The 27,085-nt window shown below is 35.3% G+C and overlaps 1 protein-coding gene across 8 annotated transcripts in view; it reads right to left on the bottom strand.

Annotated features, from left to right (window-relative positions):
* The window catches only part of LRRC7 (leucine rich repeat containing 7), a 592,672-nt gene that overhangs the window by 123,180 nt on the left and 442,407 nt on the right, over positions 1–27,085 (bottom strand). For all 8 annotated transcript variants that reach the window (XM_021667706.2, XM_021667707.2, XM_064372502.1 and 5 more), the window contains exons 9-11: positions 24,658–24,732; positions 19,021–19,165; positions 12,711–12,783 (exon numbers count right to left, since the gene is read on the bottom strand). In XM_021667706.2, coding sequence (XP_021523381.1) covers positions 12,711–12,783; positions 19,021–19,165; positions 24,658–24,732 — 293 coding nt within the window. The remainder of the gene's footprint in view (positions 1–12,710; positions 12,784–19,020; positions 19,166–24,657; positions 24,733–27,085) is intronic.

The raw sequence follows: 27,085 nt of genomic DNA, 5'->3' as shown, positions 1-27,085 counted from the left end.
TTCACTGAGTAACACTCTGAAGGGAAAAAAATCAGTGACCAAATGGGGACTGGTCATAGTGGGTCATGATGACTATACTTACTAAGGGTTGAAAACTTGTATTATGGAGAGGGTGAGATGAGTGCACAAGTCTGTGTACAGCTATGCAAATCAAGTACCATTGTCCATGGGTCAGGAAAAAATTTAATGCAATTAGGACCAGTCTGACTCTGACCGTGGTCATTCAAACTTCATCATCTTAACAGATTCAGCTGGTTAGAACCAGTTGTGGTGAAACACAGTATTCAGTTTTGCATAACGGCTCTTAGGAAAGTGTTGCTTAAGTAAAAAAAATTTCCTTTTATATGGAAAAATCCTAGAAATTCTAAGCCCCAGATTCTTTATATTTACAATGAGGACAGTAATAATGCCTGCCTCATGCAGTTGCTCCAAAATGAAATGTTGTTAAGTAAAGAACTTAGCACAGTACCTGTCAAGAAATACATGTTCAGTGTACTTTTCCTCTTATTATCAGCATACCAGTTAAATTTGTTTCAACATGCTTTGAGGCCCCTTGTTTGCAGGGATGATTATATTGCTGGGATGCCAGGTGTACACAACTCTGTTACTCTGTGTATGTGTGTTTGTGAAGGCAGAAATCCATATATGTGAGAGATCCAGTAACAGAGTTTGTTTCTCAAAAAAAAAAAAAAAAAAAGTCTAGCACTGGGTCTTACATATATAATGCACTCAATAAATTTTTTAGAATTGCATAAAAGAGGTTTCTATCAATAGTGTGGGGTCATATATTCAGCAAGGAGTCATAAATACGAGGAATTTTTTTTAGAAACATTTTCAGATTTATGTTCAGAGGCAGAAGTTAAAGAAGGTATTTAATGAAAACTATATAATTAACGTTTCTCATTTTTCTTCTTTTTTTTTTTAATAAAACATGTTTTGAAGTTAGTCTTGGTCGTAGCAAGGTGGTTGTCACCTTGCACAGTTCCAATGTATGCAAATTTCAGTTGTGATGTTTCATTAAACAACAGTGGTCTCCCAACAACCTGGCTCAAATTTCAGTTACTTTGGTATTTTAACTGAGTAACTGCATAAAGTATCTCACCTTCTTCAGTCCACAGATCACAATGTGAATAACAGATGTACCTTGTGATCAGGAACTGATCACATCACTTCCTTCAAAGTCTGTCAATGATTGGTCATTGCTCATCTGTTATTCAGCTCACACACAGACAGTAAAACATGTGTTGCCTGCCTGTCTCTCAGCAGTAGCTAGATACTATAGACCAAATAATTTAACCATTAAAGCACCACAACTATTGGATAAAGCTCTGGGTCACCCCAATTCTCTTGCAGATTGAAATTAAAATGTGAAAATTTGCTTTACATCACCAAGGACAACGTCATTAATCCAGCCTATAGACCAAGGAATTATTTCAACTTTCAAAGTGTATTATCTTACACAGACTTTCAAATAGGCTATTCATGCTACAACTGGTGATCATGTGTTCTAGATCAACTGGTGATCATACTTCCTTACCTGTGTTCTAGAAGAAGTATGACATGAAATATACAATTGAAAATATTCAAGCATCATGGCAGGAAGTAACAGCAGGTAATATGCATACAGCACAGAATAAACTTTTAGCACTGTGATGGTTAATACTGAATGTGAACTTGATTGGATTGAGGGATACAAACTATTAATCCTGGGTGTGTCTATGGGGGAGTTGCCAAAAGAGATTAACATTTGAGTCAGTGGGCTAAGGAAGGCAGATCCACCCTTAATCTAGTGGGCACCACCTAATCAGTTTCTAGCAAATGTAAAGTAGGCAGAAAAACGTGAAAAGGCGAGATGGGCTTTGCCTCTCATCCTACATCTTTCTCCCATGCTGGATGCTTCCTGCTCTCAAACACTGGACTCCAAGTTCTTCGGTTTGGCACTAGGACTGGCTCTCCTTGCTCCTCAGCTAGCCAATGTGATCATGTAAGTTAATACTTAATAAACTCCCACATATATATATTTCCCATTAGTTCTGTTCCCCTAAGAGAACCCTGACTAATAGAAGCACATTGTACAAATAAATTTGAATCTAACGTAAATGGAATCATAGAAGAAATAGCTGCCCATGGGAATGCTGACCCTGCTACTACTAGAAAGACTCTAGATAAACTTCCTGAAGACTTAGTGAAGGCAAACTTATATACGTAAATGAGGAAAGTGTAATGGAAAGAATGAAGATGTCCCAGAGGAAGTGATGCTTGCAATAAACCTCACATTAAAGAAACTCTCAGAGATATTTTATAACACTGAAAGCACAAAAGATAAAATTTTGGAAGTAGATCTAAACTTAAAAAGGAACAAGACGATTCACTAATGCACAGAAAAGATGTTCACTCTGTTTAACAACATATCATGAGAAGAAGGCAAGCATTGTTCAAGCTAACTTTGATGTGTTTTTTAAATTAAAATAAGCTTTAATTCTCAATATTTTTAATGTTTAATATTACAGTGTACAAAATAACAGTTTTACTATTTTTTTCATTTTCCTATACATTTGTAATCTACATTTACAGTATATAATGCTTGGATAAAAGGTTTTAAATACCTTTTGTAAGAACAATTATAATTTTTCCCATTGATTATTAAGACTGTTTTGCACAGTTTCAGATTGCATGGTCATTTTTATGATCCCCTTGATACTGTGATTTATAATAAATACATATTTGACCTTCATCCAGTTCTTGGCATAGAACTCTTAAAACCCTTGGAATTGCCAAAGTGATAAGTGCCTTTTAGTATGCAAATAAAATAACTTATGGCTAAGGACTCTGGGAAAGCCTCAGGATGGGGGCTGAATGCCAAGGGACCCACCCTGTGATGAGAGGGTTGGAACTTTCAGTCTCACCCCCTGACCTCTGGGGAAGGGAGAGAGGCTGAAGGTTGAGTTGATCAGCAATGGACAATAATGTAATCCATTAGGCCAATATAATGAAGACTCCATGAAAACCCGGAAGGTCAAGGCATGGAGAGCGTCCATGTTGCCAAACACACAAAAGTGCTGGGCAGATGGCACACCCAGCAAGGACATGGAAGTTCCGTATCCCTTCTCACACACCTTTCCTTTTCTATCTGTTCTTGTGGCTGCTCATCTGTATCCTTTGTAATATCCTTTATAATAAACTGGTTAATGTGTTTTACTGATTTCTGTGAGCCATTCTAGCAAGTGATTGAGCCTCAAGAGAGAGTGATATGAAGCCACAATTTATAGGTGGTCAGCCAGAAGTACAGGAGGCCTGGACTTGTGATTGGCATCTGAAGAGGGGGGATAGTTTTGTAGGACTGGGCCCTGAACCTGTGGGGTCTGATCTTAACTTCAGGTAGATGTGTCAGAATTGAGTTAAATTGTAGGGCACCCAGCTGGTATCCACAGAGAAATGGAGAATTGCTTGGTGTGGGATATCTCATAAACATCAGTGATCAAAACTAGTCTGTGTTGAGTGTTGAGAATTCAGTAGGAAAAACACAAATTGTTTGGTGGTTTCTTTCTTCCTTTCCCTTTCCCTTTTCCATTTCCCTTCTCTCTCTTTCTCTCTCTCTTCTTTCTTTTTGGCAGAGTCTCACTCTGTCGCCCAGGCTGGAGTGCAGTGGCGCAATCTTGGCTTATTGTAACCTCCGCCTCCCAGGTTCAAATGATTCTCCTGCCTCAGTCTCCCAAGTAGCTGGGATTACAGGTGCCTGCCATTGTTTGGTGATTTCTATAGAGTCCTGCACTACCTTTTAATAATCTGTATTAAAAAGACATTTTGACTGCACCATGGGCAATAATAAATTAATAATTTAGAGCCTGAAAGTATTTTACACCTTTGGGTTGCAACAAAGAGCTATTAAGTGCAAAACATATATTCCTCAATGATCTTTGAAATTCCAAATATTCAAACTCATAACCTATAATTCCAGCTGACTTTATTGATGGCTATTGTGTTAAAAATCATTTAACACATTTAATGATTTTTTAATAACAGTTATTATTTTTTTAATAACACAGTTATCACATTTAATCAGATTACCACTGGCATTTGTAATGAAGTCTAAAAATAGACCAAAGTTTACCTTTATTTTTTAGATGTTTTATTTCTATAATTGTAGAAAGTAAAAATAAGTTGCAAAGAATGTATGAAGTACTTTAAAGTGGTGTTTCCCAAACTTCAGTGTGCATGCCAATCACAAGGAGAACATAATAAAATGCAGATTATGATTCAGTGGTTTGGGGTGAGGCCCAGGTCCTGCATTTATAACCAGCTTCTAGATGATGAGATGCTGCCAGTGCAGGGAACACACAATACGTTGCAAGGATTTAAATAAAACCCTTCCAAATCTTTCAATAGTATAATTTAAACACACAAAATAGACATTTACTGACATTAAAATACATATAACTATTACAAGAGTTGTGTTCAGGTCATGTATGCTTCAGAATGAATGATGCTACTGGGAGTAATAATGTTTGAAATCAACAGTATTGAATTCAGTTTCTAAAAATATTCTATATACTTTTCTATACTTTAACTTCATGTTCATGAGTTGCTCTTGGATGGGAAAAATATTACTGTATCATCAACCCTCAATTACCTAGCTAATAGGGAAGAAAGGTTGTGAATATATTATATAGATAATTTATAATTTAACTTTAACATCATTTATGACCATTAGACACAATTAATCTATGATCAATGTAGATGATAATAAACATAAAAACAATTGGCTTTGGGCTTCACCTTCTTAATTCACTTTTAATTCTTAACAGAAGTAATGTAGTTTAGTGGAAAATAGACAGTCATGGGCTCCAATTCTAGTGTAGATACTTAATAGGTGAGTGACCTTTATCTGACCTTTACCTACTATTAACCCCTGTTTTCTCGCCTATAAAATTGGTTGACAGTATCTAACATATAGAGTTTCAGTGAAGATTAAATATATGCTAAATCCCTGAATGCTAAATGGAATAGATATCACATTCCATTAAAGTGGCCTGTTATGAGGTAGAGTACCCTGAAAAAAACCAATCTATTTCTTATATATGTAAAAGTTGTAATATTTATTCCCTTGATAAGATTGGTTGTTTCATAAAATAAAACTGCCTCTATTCGACTAAATGAAAAATTGTTAAGATGTGGGGGAGGTAAACAAATTTCAGATGACTCTGAAGAACTGTTATTGTATTAACAAAAATTTAGTAGAGAAGTAGAGAGGAATATAGGAGAGAGAGGGAGGGAGGGTGGAAGAGGCAGGGAGGAAAGGAAGGAGGAAGAGGGAGAGAGATACAGAGAGAGAGAGAGAGAGACTTGTTTGGCAAAGATGAGCTGCTTAAATGTTCACTGCCTAAAAATGCCAATATAGCTCAAAGTAGACACCAAACTGCAGCCAGACAGCTGGAATTGGAATCTAGACCCTAATAATTACTAGGGGAAATATCTTACTCAAGTTACTTAATTACTGTGTACCTTAGTTTCATCACTGAGCAAAAGTGGGAGACAGCAGTATTTAACCTTGTGTAATAGGCCTAAATACTCATAAAGGAATTAATATATGTAAAACACTTAGAATGGGCACATAGTAAATGCTAAGTAACTTTTGCTATTATACTTATTTTCAGAGATTCTACAATCAATTTCATTTAATTTAGGCTAGGAATCAAGTTTTAGGTTCCATTCTTAATTTTCTTTTTAACATTAGATAAGCTGCTTGGGCTGCTTCTAAATAATGGTAGGAAATTTGCAAACTTTAGTCAGACTAATTTTTTCTATACTGTTTTCCAAATAAACACTACTCATTTTAGTACTAAATCCCACAGCCTATGCTAAATTCAGTGAAAGTACGAGGAAAACAGCATTCATTAGAAATGTAATCATCTAGATTTTACCTCTGAAATGTTGACTGATTTTAAGAAGCTATCATTATCATACAGATAATAAACTTTTCATTTGAACCCAATTCTCCTATCTTATCTAAAACAACTAGAAAACTTTGCTTTCCTTTTCACTATTTAGAAAGTTGATTAGACTGTCTGAAAATCAAATTTGCAAAAAAAATTATGTTAGATTATTGGAGAAAAATATCACCCAAATGTGAAATATTGTTTAAAGTATTTTTTTAAACATCTGTAACCTATGAGTAGAGAATAGATTCACTTTTTAGCAAATACTATTTTTTTAAAAAGATACTATATGTTCCAAGTTAGGAGACTGAAAGATTTTTTAACTAACAAAAAATATGGAAACATTTCTTGCATGCAGGAGTAAGTACTGCAATTAATATTTGTCCACAGCACATACAGTCACAATCCTTAAATGCTGGGGAAGGAAGCAGAGGAGGAAGTAGGCAGTAGAAGAAGAGGGCTCTTAAATGTATATCCTTAGTGCTTTTGTGCTTTAACTGAAATCTTATCCAATCATCAGTGAAATTCCATTTGATCATTACTTTGTACTTTTCTCAATAACTTTGTGTGCGCAGATATGAAGATGCCGTTATTACTCTGAGAAACACCATTAATTTTTAAAATTTTCTGTTTTTAAATCGCTCTAAGTCCTTTGACTTGAAAACCAACTGCTATGATTCAAAACAGTTTATCCTTCAGGACTCTGTCACAAAGCATGGAAACAATTTCAAACATCTCATCTCCTAAGAGTAGATGTTTTAAGTTTAAAAGATAGATGTTACGGACTGAATGTTTCCCTCCAAAATTCATATGTTGAAGTTTTAACCCCCAATGTGATGGTATTTGCAGACGGGGCCTTAGGGAGGTAATTTAGGGTTGGATAAAGTCATAAAAGTGAGGCCCTCATGATGGGACTAATGCCTTTGTAAGAAGAGAAACCAGAGCTTGCTTTCCCCTCCAACAATCAAACCATGCAAAGAAGAGGTCATGTAAACTCACAGCAACATGGTGGCTGCCTACAAGCCAAGAGAAGAGGGCTCAGAATAAAACCTACCTTGCTGGTGCCTTGGACTTGGACTCCCCAGCTTCCACAACTGTGAGAAGTAAACGTCTATTGTTTAAGCCACCCCATCTATGATATTTTGTTATGTTAGCCTGAGCAGACTAAGACACTGTACTATTACTACATTTGCAAATACTTATAAAATATTTTTCTTTTTTAGAACTAGATATTTCATTCATGTTATATCACCTAACCTCACATAGATGAACATAAGCAATAATCAATAAATGTCTTTTGGATTTTACTATTAATAAAACAATGACTACTGATAAGGCTATCTAGTTCTAAGTGCCACAAAAGCCTCTGACAATTATTATTATTTTCATTTTACAGATGAGAAAAGTGTGGCTCTGAGACATGAATTGACTTGCCCATGGTCAGTTAGTGAATGGGTGGAGAAGCCAGGATTGAAACTGAAGTCTAGTTCCAAGGCTTGCAAACAGTCCTCTGTGCCATACTGTCTAGGCACAATGAAGGAGACGAGAAATGTTCAAGACATGATCCAGCCCTCAATGAGCCTATATTCTAGTTGAGAAGACATGGCAAAATAAGTAAAAAGTTAAATCATGATACAAAAGATAAACATGAGACTGATATTAAATCTGGAAAAAGAAATAACAAGTTAGCAGTGTTTCTCTAACTTGTATACAGAGTTCTCCAAAATTATTTGTCCATGAAGCTTGCTTTTATGTCATAGCTATTAATAACCTTTGGAAAGTCACTTCACATCTCAAAACCACATGTATTACCCTTCAGGATAGAGAAGAAGGGATTTATTTAGCTTTGCATAGGCACTTAGATTTTTCAATTCCTAGTCCACAGTCTTTCTGTTTGATAATACTCTATGAAGGAAATGGCTTTTTAAAATACTCATTCAGATTTCTGAGTTTTCAGTGCTTTCATCCAAGACTATAAAGCTAAAAAGGTAAGGCTCAGTGTGTGGTAACTCCTTTGCATCTAGATTTATGGGGCCTATTGAATTACAAAATATGAAGTTATTTACACAATGGGTGACTCAACTATCACATATATTAAGAGGCATCACATATAGTTCAGTTAACAGCTTGGCATTGAAATTTGATAACTTCTCTCTGCTTCTGTTTCTATATCTGTTGATGGGGACATAATACATATCAAATAGTGTTAATGAAGCCTTTAAGTAAATAAGATAATACTGGTAAAGAAAGCACCAAACATGAGGTCTGGAACACTGTGAGTACAAAAAAAGGGCTTCATTATTATTTTTATTTGATATTCAACTCTTAGAGCTGCTGACATTCCTAAGCACATGGTAAGGTTCAGTAACAACAAAATAACTAATTTTATAAGTCATTTGGCACAAAAGTTGTAGAACCTATTTTAACTGTGAGAAATGATGAAAAATGAATTCTTCCAGCAATTTTTAAGATAAGTCTGAAATATTGTAATATTCCATGTGCAGAATATTTTTGGTCGCTGCATCTGGTCTTCTCACTTCTAGGCTTTCATTGCCCCAAGTTACAGGTAGAATGTTTCACTAAAAACATAAATTATTTGGCCATTTATGAAACTTTTATTTTTGATAAAAGTTTTTAATGCTTTTAAGATAATTACTCATTAAACAATTAAAATGAAAATAAAATGAAATATGTGAATAACCTAGCATCCATATTCACTTGCATAATTTCTCTTTTTCTTAATTTGTATTTTAACTCTGAATCAAGGCATTCAGTAGGAAAGTAGGTAGGTGCATGACAGTTCTAAATATGAAGCCATACTCATTACAAACATCATCAATGTTTGATATTCTCATCCTCTTACTAAAGAAGACTGATTTCGATTCCTGTATATTTGTTCTGATTACTATACAACAACTATATAGGAATCAAAAACAAAAATAAGTCAGGATCTAGTGTTTATAATTTTCAGAAACTTTATACAATTCTGGAACTGGGAAACAAAAACAATCTTAATTGAGGAGAGATATATACATTATGAGACAGAATAAAAGAATGAGATGACATAAAATAAAATTTATAAGTTGTGAAAAGTATCATGAAGGAAACAGCAGGAACAGGGACAGGAAATTTGCTGGTGATTATATTGGTGGAAGGTCATTTAAGGAAGGCCTCACTGGGGAAGAGATATTTAAATCTAGATTGATAGCCTTCGCGTGAACTTGTAGCACTTTTTTTTACATCACCTAGGCGCTTGTGACGAGGGCCGAACCCAGGCCCTTCAGGTCCCAGACCTACTGGATCAGAATCTGCCTTTTAAACAAAATTCCCAGATAATTTGAATGCTCACTGAAGTTTAAGAGTATGGACCTAGAGGATGTGAAGTAGTCAGCCTTATGAAGAACAGGAAAATAATATTTTTCGTAGAAGTAACAACAAATAAAAAAGCCGTGGGACAGAAAAAAGTCTGGCTTATTGGAGGCCCAGGAGAAGGGCCAGTATGGTTGAAGTGTAGTGAACAAGAAGAGTGGTAAGATTATTGAATGGTAGATGTGATTACAGTTATGTGTCACTTAATGACTGGGATAAATTCTGATAAATATATCGTTAGGCAATTTCATCATCGTGTGACCATTATAGATGTATGTACACAAACCTAGACGGTACAATCTATTACACACCTATGTTATATGACATAGCCTATTGTTTCTAGGCTACAAAACTATACAACATGATGTGATTGCACTGAATACTGTAAGCAATTATAACACAATAGTATGCATTTGTGTATCTAAACATAGAAAAGATATAGCAAAATTACAGTATTATAATCTTACGGGAATACAGTCCTATATGTGGTACGCTATTGGCATCACCGTACTATCACTATCATCAGGCCTGTATAAGCTGTTTATATATTTTATAATAACATTTCTTAACTTTGTAGCATGAATTTTTTGTTATATTCTGGCAAAGTTTCCCCAGTAATTAGTAGGAAAGCCCTACAGCAAAGACCCCTATACATTTGTGTTCTCAAAGGAAAGTAGGGTGGGAATTGAAAGTACTCCCCTACTCCGAAGCCATTATTGAGTAAAGAGTCCAGAACTAGAGTGGATGGCAGCAGCTTTCTGGGCTCCCAGGGCCTACAGTGAGGAGAGCACAATGTGCCAGTAAGTCTGGAAATGGAATGGGAGCTGCACAGAAGACCTGGGCCTATGGTCTCACACCTTCGGATACTCTATTTCTCAAGTAGTTACATCCCTACTACAGATGATTTCAAAAAATAATTTCTGGAAGATATACATCCCAAATTTTGTCTACTTTTTCTTTTATAAATTATAGTTCCACATCTTTCATGCTGGGTGCCCTATTGTCAATTCATATAGATGATGTCCAGAACTGACAGAATCAGAAGTGTCAGAGAACATCTGAACTATTAGTACCTATTAATTTGGAGTGGATACTTCAGTCTACCAAGCTAATGCTTCAGTGGTTATCTAGACAATTCCATTGTTATATTGGCTAATATTGAGTATGGCCAATCAAAGCACTGATTTCTCTCTACTCCCTAAGAATCTCTACTAAGTTCTACTGGGTTTTTCAACAAAGCACCCACCCTGTCCAGCTCTTTTGAAATATTGCTTCTGTCATCCAACGTAAGTATTTTTTCTGGCTTTGTGGCATCTGAAAATTTAACGAGAATGAGCAGCTTTCAACAAGAAGCTTCACTATTCTGCCTTCTCAGTGTTCATAGATCCTCTAATTCTCAGTCATTCACCCTGCTTTTCTGGAATAAGCCTGTTGTCCGAGTGACTGAAGGCTGCTGACAGCCAACTGATGTTTCTAAATCTGTTCCTTTTGAATATAGTATTATAAAAGCTTATACCAAGTCACTATTTAAACAGTTCAGTTTTTTCCACATTTATAATTCAACTACCAGGAAGATTTCAAAGGGCATGACTAAATGCTGGTGGTAACATAAGAACTAAGACATAGTTTAGGTTATGTGTACAGAGCCAGGCTGCAAGCCCCACTTGGCTGCTGGGAAGAAGATAGAGTTAGACCTGCAGGTTGCCTGTTCCTGAGGCAAAGTCTGGCATGAGGTACTGCTGGTGAAGGTCAGAGGCAGAAACTCACTTTGGGGTGTGACAGGAGCTCAAGGTACACATGTACCCAGTGTTGGTGATGGGCTAAAACCAGACTCCAGAAAAAGCTGGGATCTCCTCACCTGGGAGGTCAAGAGGCCAAAATTCTGGCTGAAAATTACCAGCAAAGCTAGTTTTCAAGATGACCAAAGTCAGGGTTCCACTTTCTACTGTAAAAGCTACCTTTCTTTGTCTATTTGTAGACTATTGATGCTCTTTAATTTGTCTTCAAAGAGCCAGGGTAATTAGTTTTATAAGAAATATGAACATAAGTGGCAAATATCAATCATGACATTAGTAGGGATAAAAGAAGTTGAATTCAGTTTCCTGTGAGTATTGATCCAAAGAAGAAGATTAGTGCCTATCTTAATGCTTGCTTTTTAAAAAGCATCGGGTTGATAAAGATAAGTGCTTTTGTGTATCCCTAAAATTAATTAAGTTCTCTGTGCTCTATACTGGAGAAAATGCAAGTAACTGTAGAGAGAAACATATTGTATGGTGAGGGCATTCGAGTATAAAAAAATGGCTGAGACTTTTACTCCTCTTCAAAGTTTGAACATCTGAGCTTAAATTCTAGCAACTTGTTCTACTATACAGAAGTGAAGCTTTCTAGATCAGGGACTATATGCTGACTTGGCAGGTGATGAGGGGATGATGGGGAGAAGGATCGGGGGATAGGTGACAGACATGTTCACTGTCTTCATTGAGGTGGTGATAATTTCAAGGCTTCTTAGCTATGTCCAAACTTATCAAATTATAGACTTGAAACATGCGCAGTTTTTTGTATGTCAATTATACTTAATAAGACTATTTAAAAAATAAGGCTTTCCCCTCCTAGGTATACCAAATTTGTTAAATTAAGGATTTATATGATTCCTCACGCTAAGATGTAGGGCAAGATTTCAATAAAATGCTCTTACATAATTTCAGAATGAAGACAGCCTCTACTGATTTCTCACTTTACACAGATTATAAACAAAAGCACTTCAGTGAAACATTGATAATAATAGAGAGTTCTAAAAGGATTGTAAATCAAATGTTAATGACAATATAAAATTAGAAACAAATTGTTATCAAATAAATGGAGTATATTTTATCTTTAAAAGGCAATGTTAGACTTTCATCTTGAAGTTTTAAAAAATGCTAGCTAAAGCAGATGTTTTTCTCTTTAGCTTCTAAAAATACATTAAGATTCTATAAATATCAAATGTTACTAATAATGTAGTGGTAACATATACATATTGCAGAGACTTATAAAAATTGGTTTGATTTTGCAAGAGATAGTCAAGTGAATTCAGAATGGCTACTCAGTCAAAAACAACAAACTAATAATATCTGAAAAATATCAGCAGGAGTATAATTGGAGGTCTGGGTAATCATTTTGCTTGTGAATGATTCATGAGTAAATATTTCTCATGATATTATATAGTTGGATGTCAACGCAATGTTTAGATATAAAATTAAATTAAGATATATACAAATATATAAATACAATATGGTTTAAAATAAGCTGACAGATGAACAGGATTATTGGTATCATTAGTAGAAAATGTTTTGAAGTAGAAAACTCAATATATCCTTTAGTTTCTGGCTTTAGAGAGGCTAACTGGTATGAAAAGTTGGCACTTACTTTCCGATTGTATTGGGTAGTATTGTAAGTTGATTGTCATCTACTTTTAGAGTAGTTAGTTTTTTCAAAAGTCCTAAAACAGAGAAGAAGGTTGATTAATACATAAGAGCAGATTTATGACAGGAAATGTGATATAAATGAAATCAAATGAATCACTTGTGATGAATGCTTGGCATGCTAATTGGCTACACTCTGCTAATATACACTCATAAAACTGACGTTTGTGTGTAGTCTAATTTTGACCTTCTAGCTGCAAAAGAATTTCTTATATCAATGACAGTTCAAGAATATCAATGCAGAGAAATAAACAAAACATACAGCTTCACATACACCCCAGTTGACACTAATAATACTACATTTCCCTTTTGTATTCTTCAGCAAATGGACCAGTTGAAAATTTTCAAGCCAGCTGTGATTTAATATTTAATTAACTCGTAAGCAGTAATAACTAACATCCTGTTGTGATACAAATTGAAAACAAATCTGAATTAAGCCCGATAATCAACAAAAATGAATACTGAGGTATTGTGATGCAGTGGTTATAATTATGTTCTTGGAAATTTACAACGTATGACCTCATATTCTTTTTGGCACCATAAATCCTGACTTGAATCAGCAGTAAGGACAAAATCTTAGAACTGGCCAAGAATTTAAGTTACAACTATTTATCTTTCACTATCTGATTTATGGCCTCCATACCCTTAGGGCTTGCTCTCTTCCCAGGGTTTTAATGAGCAATAGCCACACAGTAATTGAAGAACAGCTGCATTTGGCATAATCAACTTCCTTATCCAACCATAAAATAACCTACAGTATTGATATGGTTTAAATAGACCAAATCCAAGGGCAAAGCTTTAACATTTAACAAATTTTGTTTTACATTGGTCTATGAATGTACACTATAGATTACCGCATTCTGCAAACAAATTATTCTAATTGACATAGTTTCATGGTCAAATATGTTTTGAGACATGCCAAATTAAACAAAATTAAATAGTTTTCTTTAATAGTTTTTCTGGGAGCATTTAATATACTAATGTAACTCTCCAGCATTATTACGGAATTCGTGTGTGTCGGGGATGGGGGGGATGCAGAGTATGTTGTCAAACTAGTATTTTGTGAACATGCTTTGAGAAACTGGCTATAGATCATACCCATATTTCTCAAGTATTATGAGGGTTCCTTAAAGGCATAGAGTAAGTCACAAAAAAATCTGAAATAAAGCTGTGACTGCACTTCACATTTCAGTATGCTGTTACATATTCTTCAGAAGCACTCAGAATCTCTACTGCAGTGGAGAGAAATTTTATCACTATCAGATTATTATAAGCAAATATCTGGGAGCTGAATACATCCGCTTGAAAACATCACCTGGGAAAGGGACAATTCACACTGTGGCAATTTATCACTGAAGTTTGAGCATCCACTGCCACATCCATCTATGTTCAAAAGGTGATTGAATCATTTTAGCTTCTCTAGAGTATATGTTAAAATATCAGCCTTGGAAATATAAAAGAACACCTGAGCTTGTTTTTCAGTTGTGGAAAGAAAATAGGAAAGTATAAATCATAGCTAAGGTTTTTATGACTTGGTAGCCTGGATCAGATGAGTGCACCTGTCTGCTAGTGGAGCTGGAAGTGGGTTGATGGTCTCAACATCACTCAATTGGGTCACAAGAAGTTTGGGGGTGGGTTAAAGATATATGAACAAACATCACAAAGTCAGGATACAAATCCCTACTTTCAGAGGATCGTGGTCTCCAAGTCTGAAGTAATAGAGAGAAAACCTTGAGGCAGGTTGGGGCCTAAGGCTTAATGCTGATGTTACAGATTTCCTGAAGACTAGAGTAGTGGCTCTCACAAGAAGCTTCTGTTAAGTGCATCTTTTTCAATATTTTTAAAGGTTGAAGCAATTTAGGCCTCAGCTCTAAGTCTGTGAGTTTAAAGGAAGCTCACTCATTTGTGATGTGGTTACTTTGCCAACACTTATATTCCATCCAAGAGGATACTCTTTGGACAGAGACTGAAGCTTCTGTAGAATTATGATTGCCCCTAAGATGAAATTAGGCCACAAGCCTCACCCTTGTTGCTCATGTCTTCCTCTGGCAGATAATTTCTTTATTGCATTCCTATATCATATATGCTTGGACTCTTTTCTCTAGAGCAATCAAAGGTATTTTATCCTATTCCTTCTCTCTACTTGTGTCCTTCTCCAAGGCTCCATCTCTTCATCCTATACTCTCAACTAAGAAATAATGAAGAGATAGAAAAAGAAGGCCATTTCCTACAGTTTTAACTACATACACATATATATGATCAGCATCAATAAATTAAACATTAATATAATTTGCTAATATTTACATTAACAAATATATAATAGAACTTTGAAAGAAAATAGTTGTGCACTCATCAAATCTAAGATTATAATAAATATATTATTATAATAGTTGTTTATTATATGTCAGGTACTAGTCAAAGCAATTTAAAATATATTAATTAATTTATTCCTTAAAATAATCCCATGATGCAAGTACTATTACTACTCTCCCTTCATAGATGATGAAACTGGGGCAAGATCAAGTAACTTGTCTAAGGTCACACTGGAAAAGCCAGAATCAGAACTCTAAGTAATCTATCTATAAAGCCTGTGCCCTTGACTTCTAAGGGAGGAAGATAAACTATTTTGGAAAGCAAAAAACTGTGTTTTTCTTTATTGAGTTTCTCTTCTATCCAAAGAAGCTGATTATTAAAACTCTCTATCTGGAAGAGGAAAAGAGTCCCCGAGTCCCCTTCATTTTCCCTGGAACCAGCACAGGAAAAGTGATTCAGCACACAGGGCTTGTTGTTGAGTATATCACTCCATTCAAATACCCCACAGCTGCAGAGGAACTCAAATAGGCATGGAGAAAGTAAAGATTTTATTTTAGTTCCCTCTATTAATACTATGAAGATTCTTATCTTTTATTCTTTTTCTTTAGCTTTTTTTTAATTTACAAGGATAGTATTTTTAACAGGTCTTTTCATGTAATATATGTGGATTATACATAATATTATTGTTGCTTTTTTATTTTATTGTACTTTGGGCTCTGCGGTACATGTGCACATCCTGCATCCTGTAAGAACTGAACTTACAGCTGCTGTTTGTGGTTTGTAGCCCATCAGGCCTGAGGATATTTCTGGATTTCCATTCTATCTCAGGTTTATGTTGATGGTCATTCTTCTTAAGCAAAAATAATTTCTCTTTTTAAAAATTAAAATAATTTTTTTTCCAGAGATGGAGTCTTGCTATGTTGCCTAGTCTGGAGTCTAACTCCTGGGCTCAAGCAATCCTCTTGTCTCAACCTCCTGAGTAACTGGGACTATTGGCACATGCCACCATGCCTGGTTAGTGTGGCTAAATTATTTTGTATACTAAATGTTCAAACAGCGCATAGAATATGCCAGGCACAATTCGTGGCACTTCATTTTCTACCACTATTCTATTTTTTTGAGATAAGGTCTCATTCTGTCACCCAGGTTGGAGTGCAGTGGTGCTATCATAGCTCACTGCAACCTCTGAAATCCTGGGCTCAAGCAATCCTTTGCCTCAGCTTCATGAGTAGCTAGGACTGTAAGTGTGTGGCACTGTGCCTGGTTAATTTTTCAATTTTTTGTAGAACTGGGGACTTGCTATGTAGCCTAGTCTGGTCATGAACTCTATTGCCTTTGTAAAATCAAACTTTCTGTGTTTTGTTTTAGATGTGTCTCATAACCACAATATAGCTGAACCTGAAATTCTGGATCTTTTAATAAAATAAGTTTAATCCATTAAATCTATTACATTTGTTGTGATTTATGACAATTTGAATTTATTTTTACCATCTTATTTTAAAATTTCTATCATTTTTTAAATTTCATTTTTTTCTTCTACTGTATGAATATTTTCTTTCATATCTTTTTGCCTCCTCTGCTGGTTTGGAAGTATCGTTTATTTCTAGTAAGTAGATATATTTAAATTTTTAACATGTCTATTTAACCTAATATTTCATGCAAATCCTAAAGTTATGCAGTGTTTCTAGCCTCTGCTTGAATGAGATGAGGTCCTTCACATTCCTTAATCCTATCTAACATTGCTCTACCCAGTTTTTCATTTCAGCATTCTAAAAATAAAAGACTCCTCTTTTACAGGCACTAATTATTTAGATATAACAACTTAATTTACCAAATTAAGTTGGTAAATTAAATTACTTAACTTACCAAATTGAGTTGGTAAATTTGGTAAAGCTTGCCATTGCTTTATGCATTCGCTTTCTTCCTTCTGAGTTTGTTTTTGTTTTCTGAGTAAAGGACATTTTTGAAGAGCAGATTCTCTTATTCTTGGTATACGTTCAAATATATTTGTTGTATACTCACTCTTGAATGAATGTTTAGCTGAGTATAGAAATCCAGTCTGCCTTTCTTGGCACTGAGTCAGTAATGAAGAAAGATACGTTCTTTGAATATACATAGTTTTTATATCCTCATGATGTATTTAAAATCATATGGAATGGTGGTTGAGTAGGGGTGTAAGGTTATGTAGTAAGTTGCTCTGTCATCTTGACCAGTGGATATTCCCTATAATCATACTTCCTTACTTGTTACAACATAAACCAGTATTTCCTAAATTTGTCTGATCACAAGTTTCATCTATGATATTTGATAAAAATACAGATCAGAGGGCTTGCCATACTTACTGAATCAGAATTTTAAGAGACAAAGCCTAGAAATGTGGAAGTGTTTAATAAGTCTCAGTTAAGACTCATGATTGAGCAAGTTGGAGAAACACCATTATAAAAATAAGTGATTATGTAAATAAATGTTAACAATTCTAGAAAGAAAGAAAAGATGGACCACAATTTTGCTAAAACTAATGCTCTTTATAAGCCTCAAAGAATGGCTAAGTAGAGACAGAAACCTTGGAAAATTGCCTCATCTTCAACTGGATTACCTAGGATATGACTTAATTTTTAAAAGTTTTATGTTCTGGAACTTAATAATGATTAAAAGTTTACAACTAGTATTCAGAGCTAGGGAAAAGGGAAACAGAAAATTCACTGTGGAAAACTATGGCAATCACAAGCTGGCTTGGACTGGATCTGCAGCATCCACATTGCTAATATAAGACTGATTCTGAACTTCAGTCAATCTTAATAATGATCAAGTTCCAGAACATATAGCACATCTGTTTCAAAGAGGGTAAAATCTATGTTACAAAGTTAAGTAATGTAATGACTACCCTTTTAGTTGAATTCTCTTACAAATACTAACAGCAAGATACCTATACAAAAAAGCTTACTCATTATTTAAATGAGTCACTATTTACTCATATAAACATTCTTAAACAAAAATGTATGAGTGCTTTTTATATATTAACAGGTAAATTATAGGCTCTAATAAATTTTAACATGTTAAGGACGTGTGTCTTTTTTTTTTTTTTTTTTTGAGATGGAATCTCACTCTGTTGCCTGGGCTGGAGTGCAAAGGCGCGACCTCGGCTCACTGCAACCTCTGCCTCCCAGGTTCAAGCGATTCTCCTGCCTCAGCCACCTGAGTAGCTGGGATTACAGGTGCATACCACCATGCTTGGCTAATTTTTTATTGTATGTTTAGTAGAGATGGAGGTTTCACTGTGTTAGTCAGGATGGTCTCGAGTCTCTCTCTCTCTCTTTTTTTTTTTAAATAATAGAACTAAGAACCCGGCCGGGCGTGGTGGCTCATGCCTGTAATCCAAGCACGTTGGAGGCCAAGGCGGGCAGATCACCTGAGGTTGGGAGTTCAAGACCAGCCTGACCAACATGGTGAAACCCTGTCTTAAAAAAAAAAAAAATAGAACTAAGAAGACATTTTATGTTTATACTTTTTAGATGTTATTCCTATATTATAGCAATGTTACAACAATATTAAAATTGAATATAGCAACATCCTGTGGATGGAAGCTATTGTAATTCTATCATAATATAAGGATACATACGTGATTATTAAATTATTCTAAATAAAACATACATACACCTTATAACATTTTACAACTTAGGAGATACAACAATTTTTAAACAATATCCATTTGGTAGGATCATTTTAATAGTAGAGTCTTCTTGGATTTGGGAACTAGAGTTCCCAAATATTTCACTTAAGATATTTGTAAGATACTGTTTTATGATTTACATAGTACATTTTTAAATTTATCAACATCAGGGTAACAATATATTACCTATATCTATAGACAAACTATACTTCCAAAAAAGAAAATGGTATATTAGACATAATATATTTGTGACAAAATATTATATTCTCACCTATAGAGTCAGGCAATTGTTGCAACATATTGGATGACAATAAGAGGTCCTCAAGGGCTTCACATCCGGAAATATCCATGTCAACTGTTTCTATTCTGTTTTTTGACATATCCAGGTATATCAACATCTTTAACTTCCCTATAGACTTGATGACATTGCATAAACTCAGGGTTAGTTGAAAATATTTCACAAGACATTTTAAAGTTGTAAGAACCACAACACTGTAAAATTTATTTTAAAAGCAACCACAATAACAAGTGTTGTAAAGAATGTGGAGAAATTGTAAACTTCAAACATTGCTAGTAGAAATGTAAAATGGTATAGCCACTTTGCAAAACTGTCTGGCAGTTTCTCACAATGACCCAACAATAAATAGATATATTCCACTATAGGTATATACCACTGAGAATAAAAACACATGTACACACAAAACTTACACAAAGGGTCACAGATGCATTATTCACAATGCCAAAAATTGGTAACAACCCAAATGTCCATGAATGCATATACCAAATGTGGTATATACATATAAATAAAATATTACTTGGCAGTAAAAAGAAATAAAGCATTGATACATGTTATACAATGGATGAGCCTTGAAAATATATGCAAAGTAACAGATGCCAGTCACAAAAGACCACATATTGTATGATTTCATTTATATGAAATGTCCAGAATATGCAAATCCACAGAGATAGAAAGTTGAGTAGGATTGCTAGGAGCTGGGTGGATGAGATTATGGGAGTTACTACTAGGTTCAGAGTTTCTTTTAGGGGTCATGAAAATGTTCTAAAATTAGATTGTAGTGATGCTTGTACAACTATGTGAGTATTTTAAAAACCACTGAACTGCATATGGTAGGTGAATTATATCTCAATGCAGCAGTTAGAAAATGCAGCAACAATCTTGAAGTTGGCACTGAATAAAATAAATAACTCCCAGCTAAATAAGCTGCCACTGAAACAATGACATTGACCTGTTGATCCTCAAAACTTCAAATGCATAACAAATGTTTTAAATTTTAATTTTGGAGATTACCCTACTAATCGGAGTCAATGTCTTGCTCATTCAATGACTCTTTTTGAAGGATCTACTATGTACCAGTATCTGTGTTACATACTGAAGGACAGTCAAGAATAAGACAGTTAAGTATGAGGATAGACTTGCCATGATGAAGGCAAAGTTTTTATCCATAAGGAGTTCTCAGTAGTGAAGGAAATTTTCAAGTAAAAAAAAGATTATAATGCCCTGTGACATGTGCAATAAAAAAGCAAGTAGTGAATGCCAAAGAAAAGGGAAGGACTGCAAATGGCCTGGAAGATGCTGCTTGTCAAAAGAAGAGAAACTGTACCTGGAAGAGAGACTAGCACGTATATTTATAAAGTGTGACAAAGCATGCTACGACTGAAGAGGAGTGGGAAACTCAAAGTGGTTGAGTATAGTGATCAAGTTGAGATTACAGGAAGAAGCCAGCTGCTGAAAGGGTTTATATGTCATGTGAAGAAATAAGAACTCTATTTTATAGGCAAGGAAGGCAAAAGGATTGTAAGATGGGGAATGACATGATTATTTTTATGCTTAGAAGAAATAACTTCAGGGAACTTTCAAAAGCTGGAGTCAAGGAGATCTGTTAGAAGAATATAGATTTATTTTAGCTATTAAGGCAACAGAAGTGATGATGAAGAGAGGATGGACTCCAGAGAAAGTTAGAAGTGGAATGATTGGATTAGTAACTGATTTCTGAGGCGAGGGAAGGATCAACCCATATCTTGGGCAAGGAGTGAACATGTGGGTGGGGCATGGACTACAGGAGTTAGGGCAGGACGTAGGCCTTCATTTTTCTTTTCCTTTAGGGCATGTTTTGTAAATAAATGTTCCACATATTTCAGTTCCTCAATTAATGATTCATCTGTTTATCTGCTCTACCTGTGCACACTTCACCATCTCTACTTACTTGACAGAGTATAAACAAATATACAATAAATAAATAAATTTATTACATACACACAAGCTGACACTTGGCACTATGCTAAGTGCTTTAAATATATTATTTGATTCAATATTTTATATTTTTGCTATTCAAAATGTGTTCTGCAGATCAGCAGCATTGACACCACCTGGAAGCTTGTTAGAAATGTATAATCTCAGACCCATCCCAGACCCGCTGAATTAGAATCTGCATTTTAACACATATTAAAGATTAGAGATGTCACATGTTGGATTCCTTGGGAAGCAGAGACAAAGAAGTTTTTGAGAGAGTGTTTAGGATCAACACCAGTGGAAAGGATGAGACAGTGAAGAAAGGGAGCAGGATTGGGTAGACAAGAAGTTGGGCTATGATGAAATCTTAAAAAGTCCTTGGCTGACACTTCAAAGATCACTGAAGCTGGGATTGCCCTAAAGTTGTTCTGAGTAGAGGATGAAGAGCTGAGCCTTTATATACCTGCATTGACTGATCATTGGATGGAGGTCTCTGGGAATGGGGTTATGGTCTTGGGTGAAGATGTTCTCTTTAGGTGAGGCAATTTCTGAAGAAGGATGGAGAGCTGCAAGCAGCATTTCCAGAAGCTGGGGGAATAGAGTAAATTCTTCAGTCCTGGAGAAGGATGCATAAAAGCATCTACTACAAGTAACACTCCAAGGTTATGTCATTAATATGGGGTGGAGCTGATATCAAACTCACTTTTATCAGGCTACAGACTACAAAGCCCATTTGGAGGGCACACATCCTTAATTAACCCAATGCAAATTTCTAATCCTGCTCCCTCAGCTTTTAATGGGGGTGCAGAGTGTGAGCACAGGCTTAGAGTGACTGAATATTTGCTAGCCAGAATCAGAGTACTTTGGGTGAGTCAGCCCAGAGGGCTGAGTTCCTCCTCATGCTTAGAAATGTGTCACTTGGAAAAATACTGTCACTTTACTCATAGCTTTCCATCCCAAGGAACTATCATGTTACCTAAGCTCACTCTTCTTTTCCATTGAGCAATGAAAGAATGGGGGGTGTGTGTGTGCGTGTGTGTGTGTGTTTCCTTTTTGTTCCTTTGTCATGAGATAGCATGAGAAAATTTATATTCTCCTTGAAGCTTCCTTCATTGCTGTCTTCAGCATAAATTAATATTTTGGTGTGCAGTTCCTAAACATTTTTTTAGAATAATACTTTGATGTTTAAAACACTGTATTAAGGCAAATAGCCTGAGGACTGTAAAGGCATAAATTTGTACAGTCCTTGAGGATAAGTGAATGTTGATCCCACATCCTCTGGGAATAGAGGGGTCTGTAGGTGAACAGTGGACAGCAAATGAAAAGAGCGGAAACCACAAGTAAAAGAAGATACCGGAGTTTGTTCAAAATAAATATGAATTCAATACACGGTTTGGTCAGATTTTGGTTGATTAACCTTAGATTGATGGTCACAAGATAGAACTATGTAAAAGACTAAATATTTTATCATTATCTATTTGCTTCTCTGATTTGTGAAAAACACAGTAGAAAATTATAGCCCAGGTGTCCAAAAGTATTCAGAAAGTGTATTAACTTTATTATGATACATGAACTAAGAAAAAAGTGAATGTGGTTCTTTTCTCTGTGGTTAATGATATTAAATGTTTTAACTATTCTGTGAAACTTACAGACATAGGCTGGAGACCATACTCAAGATGAGTCATTCAAAAACAAGCATTTTGGGTTAACTGAAAAACAATTCTTCACCAGCACCGACATCCAGAAAGCCACGGCTATTTCTGGCAGTGAGGTGTAGGGTATTCCCACACAGCGTATAACAAAATACCAAGTGCAAGTATGTGAAATAAAGTAAGGATTCTATATACAGCCAGAAGTATATATGAAAAATCTACTCTCGAGACAGACAAATTAGGCAGCATTATATGCTTTATGGAAGATTTCATCCCTGCCTTTCCATTTATATAACAAACTTATTGAGAAATCTGGCATGTGAGTTGATTTGCACAGTGGATTTTGGGAATGTAATCATTGTGAAAAGTAAAATTCTCATTTGTACCTTCTATTGGTTCCATAGAGAGCTTTTGGGAGCTTTACAGTCAACAGCAGCCTCTGGTGCTGGTTTGAATTACAACTCCACCATTTATTGGCTGTGTTATCTTGGGCCAGTTACTTTTTTGTGTTTTAGTTTCCTCATCTATAAAATGGGGATGGTAGCAGAACTTACTTCATAGGGTTGTTGTAGGGATTCAATGAACCAATATTTGTAAAACACAGAGAGAATGCCTAGCCCATGGTAAATGCTATGTATTTTTTTTAATAAGTAAATATACTGAAGAAGAGGTATAAACTTTCAACTAGGCATATATTCTAATTCCTCAGTCTTTGCACAGAGGTTGATAAGTGTCTTACCTGTGTTGCCTCAGGATTTGTACATACCTTGACAATAGCACAAATCAGGCTCTGCTATGAGTAGTGAAATCCAGATCTGTTTATCCTGCCATGTGTGAGCTTCTCAAACAAATATATTCAAGGTCATTGAATATATTATCTTTGAAACCCTGACATTAGCATAGTTTCTGATTCATAAAGTTTTGCTGGTACATGATTTTTAAATAAATCAGTAAACAATAGATGTGCATATTTTTCTGTTTTGTGTCTGTGATAGTATAAATGTATCTTTTGATAAGAGCATAAATTATTTTTCCATAATCTTTTTTTCACATTTTCTCCTTTATGTGGTCTTATGCTTGTTTAAAGAGAGAATAAATGTCTTGTTCTTGTTGGTTTTGCTGTCATTTTAAGTAATTTTTAATGTCAATTCAAAAAGGAAATAAAATTGGCTTTGAGAATACACATCTAAACCTCTGTGTTGGCTGAAGATTTATTACATATTCACCTGCCATGGCTACTTAGACCAATGCCAGGAGTTTAGAGTTGTAAAAACAATAGGGAGACTTGTGTTTGCTCTTATTCTCTCTCTCTCTCTCTCACTGTGTGTGTGTGTGTGTGTGTGTGTTTGTGCAAGTGGCAAAGGGCAGTGTTTTATGGGAACACTCTTCTGTTAGATGGAAAAAATAGCAATAATCACACTTAGTGAGTTGACTGGTAAACCTATACTCAGGAGATATTATTGGGCTGGCCTTTAGTTGAAGAAAAAAATTGACTCTGGTTTAACTTTCTGTTTTTAATAGTGTATGATCCTTGCCATTTTCAAAAATTCACGTGGGTTCTACTGAAAATCACCTGAACTGAGAGAGATTTTTATTCTGTAGAAGAGCTCTAACAAAATGAACAAAAACTATTGTCTAGTTAATTGTAAAAATAAGGTTGATTTTGTAAAAATAAAACTTATATATAGTATTTTGCTCTTTAAAAATATAACTATAAATTATTTCAACTTTTAAATAACAGTAAATGTGGGAAGAGATAACAAATATACTCTGAAGGGAATAAGAAAAATCTTTCTTGCATTTTTGTATACCTATAACACTCATTAAAAGATACATAAAATACTAAAAAAAAAATGGTGAAAACACTTGGTGACTGAACACTGCTAATGAGTATTATTTTACTTTGAAATGCAAACACTGAAATTTAAGATTTGAGATTATTATCAGATACAACAAATATCTAACATAAATATTAGACAACATGGTAGAATAAAAACTTACATACCCCAGGTAGCACTTGTAATGCATTATTATCCATCCATAACTCCCTCAAATTTTGTATTTGATCCAGAACTTCAGGCTGGGAGAAAGGTAGGATGGAGAGAGGAAAAGAAAATTAAATTAGTTTTTACTTATCACAAATACAAGATGTAATTTCTTGAATCTTGAGCTTTTATTTGGGAATCTAGTGTTAATTGTCTAAGAATGATTCCACGTTTAACAGACCTCTAGAAAAACTGGTATTCCCTGATGTAGACAATTTGGAATTGAGCTGCAATCAGTCAGAAAAAATAATAATAATATGGAAGATCTATTACAAACATTCTTGCTGAATACCTTACAATTATTCTTTGGAGCACTGATTACACTCTATTTGATAAATGTCTGTCTTTGTCACTAGAGTATAAGCTTTTGAAGACGTGAGGAATGTTTGTTTTATAATCACTATATACTCATATCCCTGTTGTTTGCCATGGGCACATAGTAAGTTCTTACTGTGTGTGTATTAGCACCTGGCACACAAACACCCATGCACACGCAGGAGTTACAGAACTGTGATGAGATAACATTGGGTTGGTGCAATTATGTTTGCACCAACCTAATAATATGAGTAAAATGAGTAAGACACGTTGACTTAAAAAAAAAATAAGTCCCCAATCTACCACCTGAAGAACCATGGGCTTTTAATCCCTTCATTTTGTCAATGAATAATTATTTGTTGAATAGTCGGGGATGCCTCCTACATGTAATGCACAATGTAAGATGCACAGTCATATAAACCCCAGTACTTGCCTTCAAATAGCTGATGATCTAGATCTAGATCTAGGGGAGAGAAATGTTTATAAATAACTACAACACAAGGCAGCATACAGGAGAACACTTTAGAATATGTTTTAAAAGTTCAGAGAAGGGAGAGAGAATATGATCAAAGTGTAACATGTAGTATATAACAAAATACTTTCATTCTCTAACTGGAAGCTGTCTCTAACTTCTAACTCCTGGCAGCAGATTGTATAGAGAGAACAGAGGTTGCTATTGCTGCCAACGTCATAACCTTCCTTGTGGTGGCCTAATTTCTCTCCAGAAATTATCCCCTTCCTTATTCTTAGGCCTTGTGCTTTCTTTGAAGCCCATTCTTTTTTTTTTTTTTTTTTTTTACCACTTCAGTGTTTTTTTTGTTTTGTTTTGTTTTGTTTTGCTTTTTTCCACTTCAGGGATGACTAAGGCCTCAGCTAATTAGTGCATAAAATCCACCTGGCCACAGAGATTGGTCCAGGGATGGGAACATGACCCATTCAGAACACATACAAAGCAACGAATCTTTGTGACTTTTGGGGAAAAGACTTTTGCTCTACTCTGCCGGATTTGAAACGGAAAGGGAACAGTCCTGGGAACTTCACACATGACAAAAAGGAGAGCCTGTCTGAGGATAGAGCATTTCTACAGAAAGTAGAGCTAAAGGATAAATCCTGGCGAGATCATATAAGCCTGGAAGGCATATTTTCTGTTTTTTTTTTTCCTAACTGAAAGAATTATTACTTACTGAAACAACAAAATACAAAACAGTTCAATAAAATCTGGAACCTAACTAGGTTCCAAAATACAAAAGCAGTGCATTTTGTATAATAGTTGTAGAAAAGAAAAGAATCATATCAAAGTTACCAAGAGATTATTATTGTAGGTCTGTGGAGGTTATCTACACATCCTTAACAAATTAGGAAGGCTTAAGACTTCCAGACCTACTTTGGAGATAGTCTCTCATTCCTTTAGCCTGTGCTTGCAATAGAACTTATGGTACAATTCTTGGAAGAAGTTTCCCTAGCAAGGATTGAAATTTAAAGTTAGAGACATGGCATTCTGCTGTGAAATCAAAGGCATCTATGAGGTAGTACAGAGGATGTGCATGTGTGCATGTAGAAAAATACTTCTACTGTCACTTAGATCATAGAGAACAAGCAATGAACTGCTCTGCCTATATTTCAGGCTGGGCAAGGATGGAAAACATAAATCACGTAGGAAGCACACTCTGATATGCAGAGGTTTTGAGGCAGAGGGTTGGCTAGCAACAGGCAGGTGAGTTGGAAAACATCAGTCATGTGTGGTTCTTCTCTTCTCTCCTTCTTTTTCTTTCCTTTTCAATGGAGTCTCACTCTGTTGCTGAGGCTGGAATGCAGTGGTGCAATATCAGCTCACTGCAACCTCTGCCTCCTGGGTTCAAGTGATTCTCCTGCCTTGGCCTCCTAAGTATCTGACACTACAGGCGTGGGCTACCATGCCTGGCTAATTTTTGTATTTTTAGTAAAGACAGGGTTTCACCATGTTGGCCAGGCTGGTCTTGAACATCTGACTTAAGGTGATCCACTTGCCTCAGCCTCCAAATGTTATTATTATTATTATTTTTTTGCCTAGGTATTAGGCAGGTGTAAGGAGAA

This window comes from Aotus nancymaae, unplaced genomic scaffold (genome assembly GCF_030222135.1).
Source record: "Aotus nancymaae isolate 86718 unplaced genomic scaffold, 86718_ANA_hifiasm-v0.15.2.pri h1tg000007l, whole genome shotgun sequence".
Lineage (NCBI taxonomy): Eukaryota > Metazoa > Chordata > Mammalia > Primates > Aotidae > Aotus > Aotus nancymaae.
Note: the sequence above shows the minus strand (reverse complement) of the source record. Positions and strands in the feature narration are given on the sequence as shown.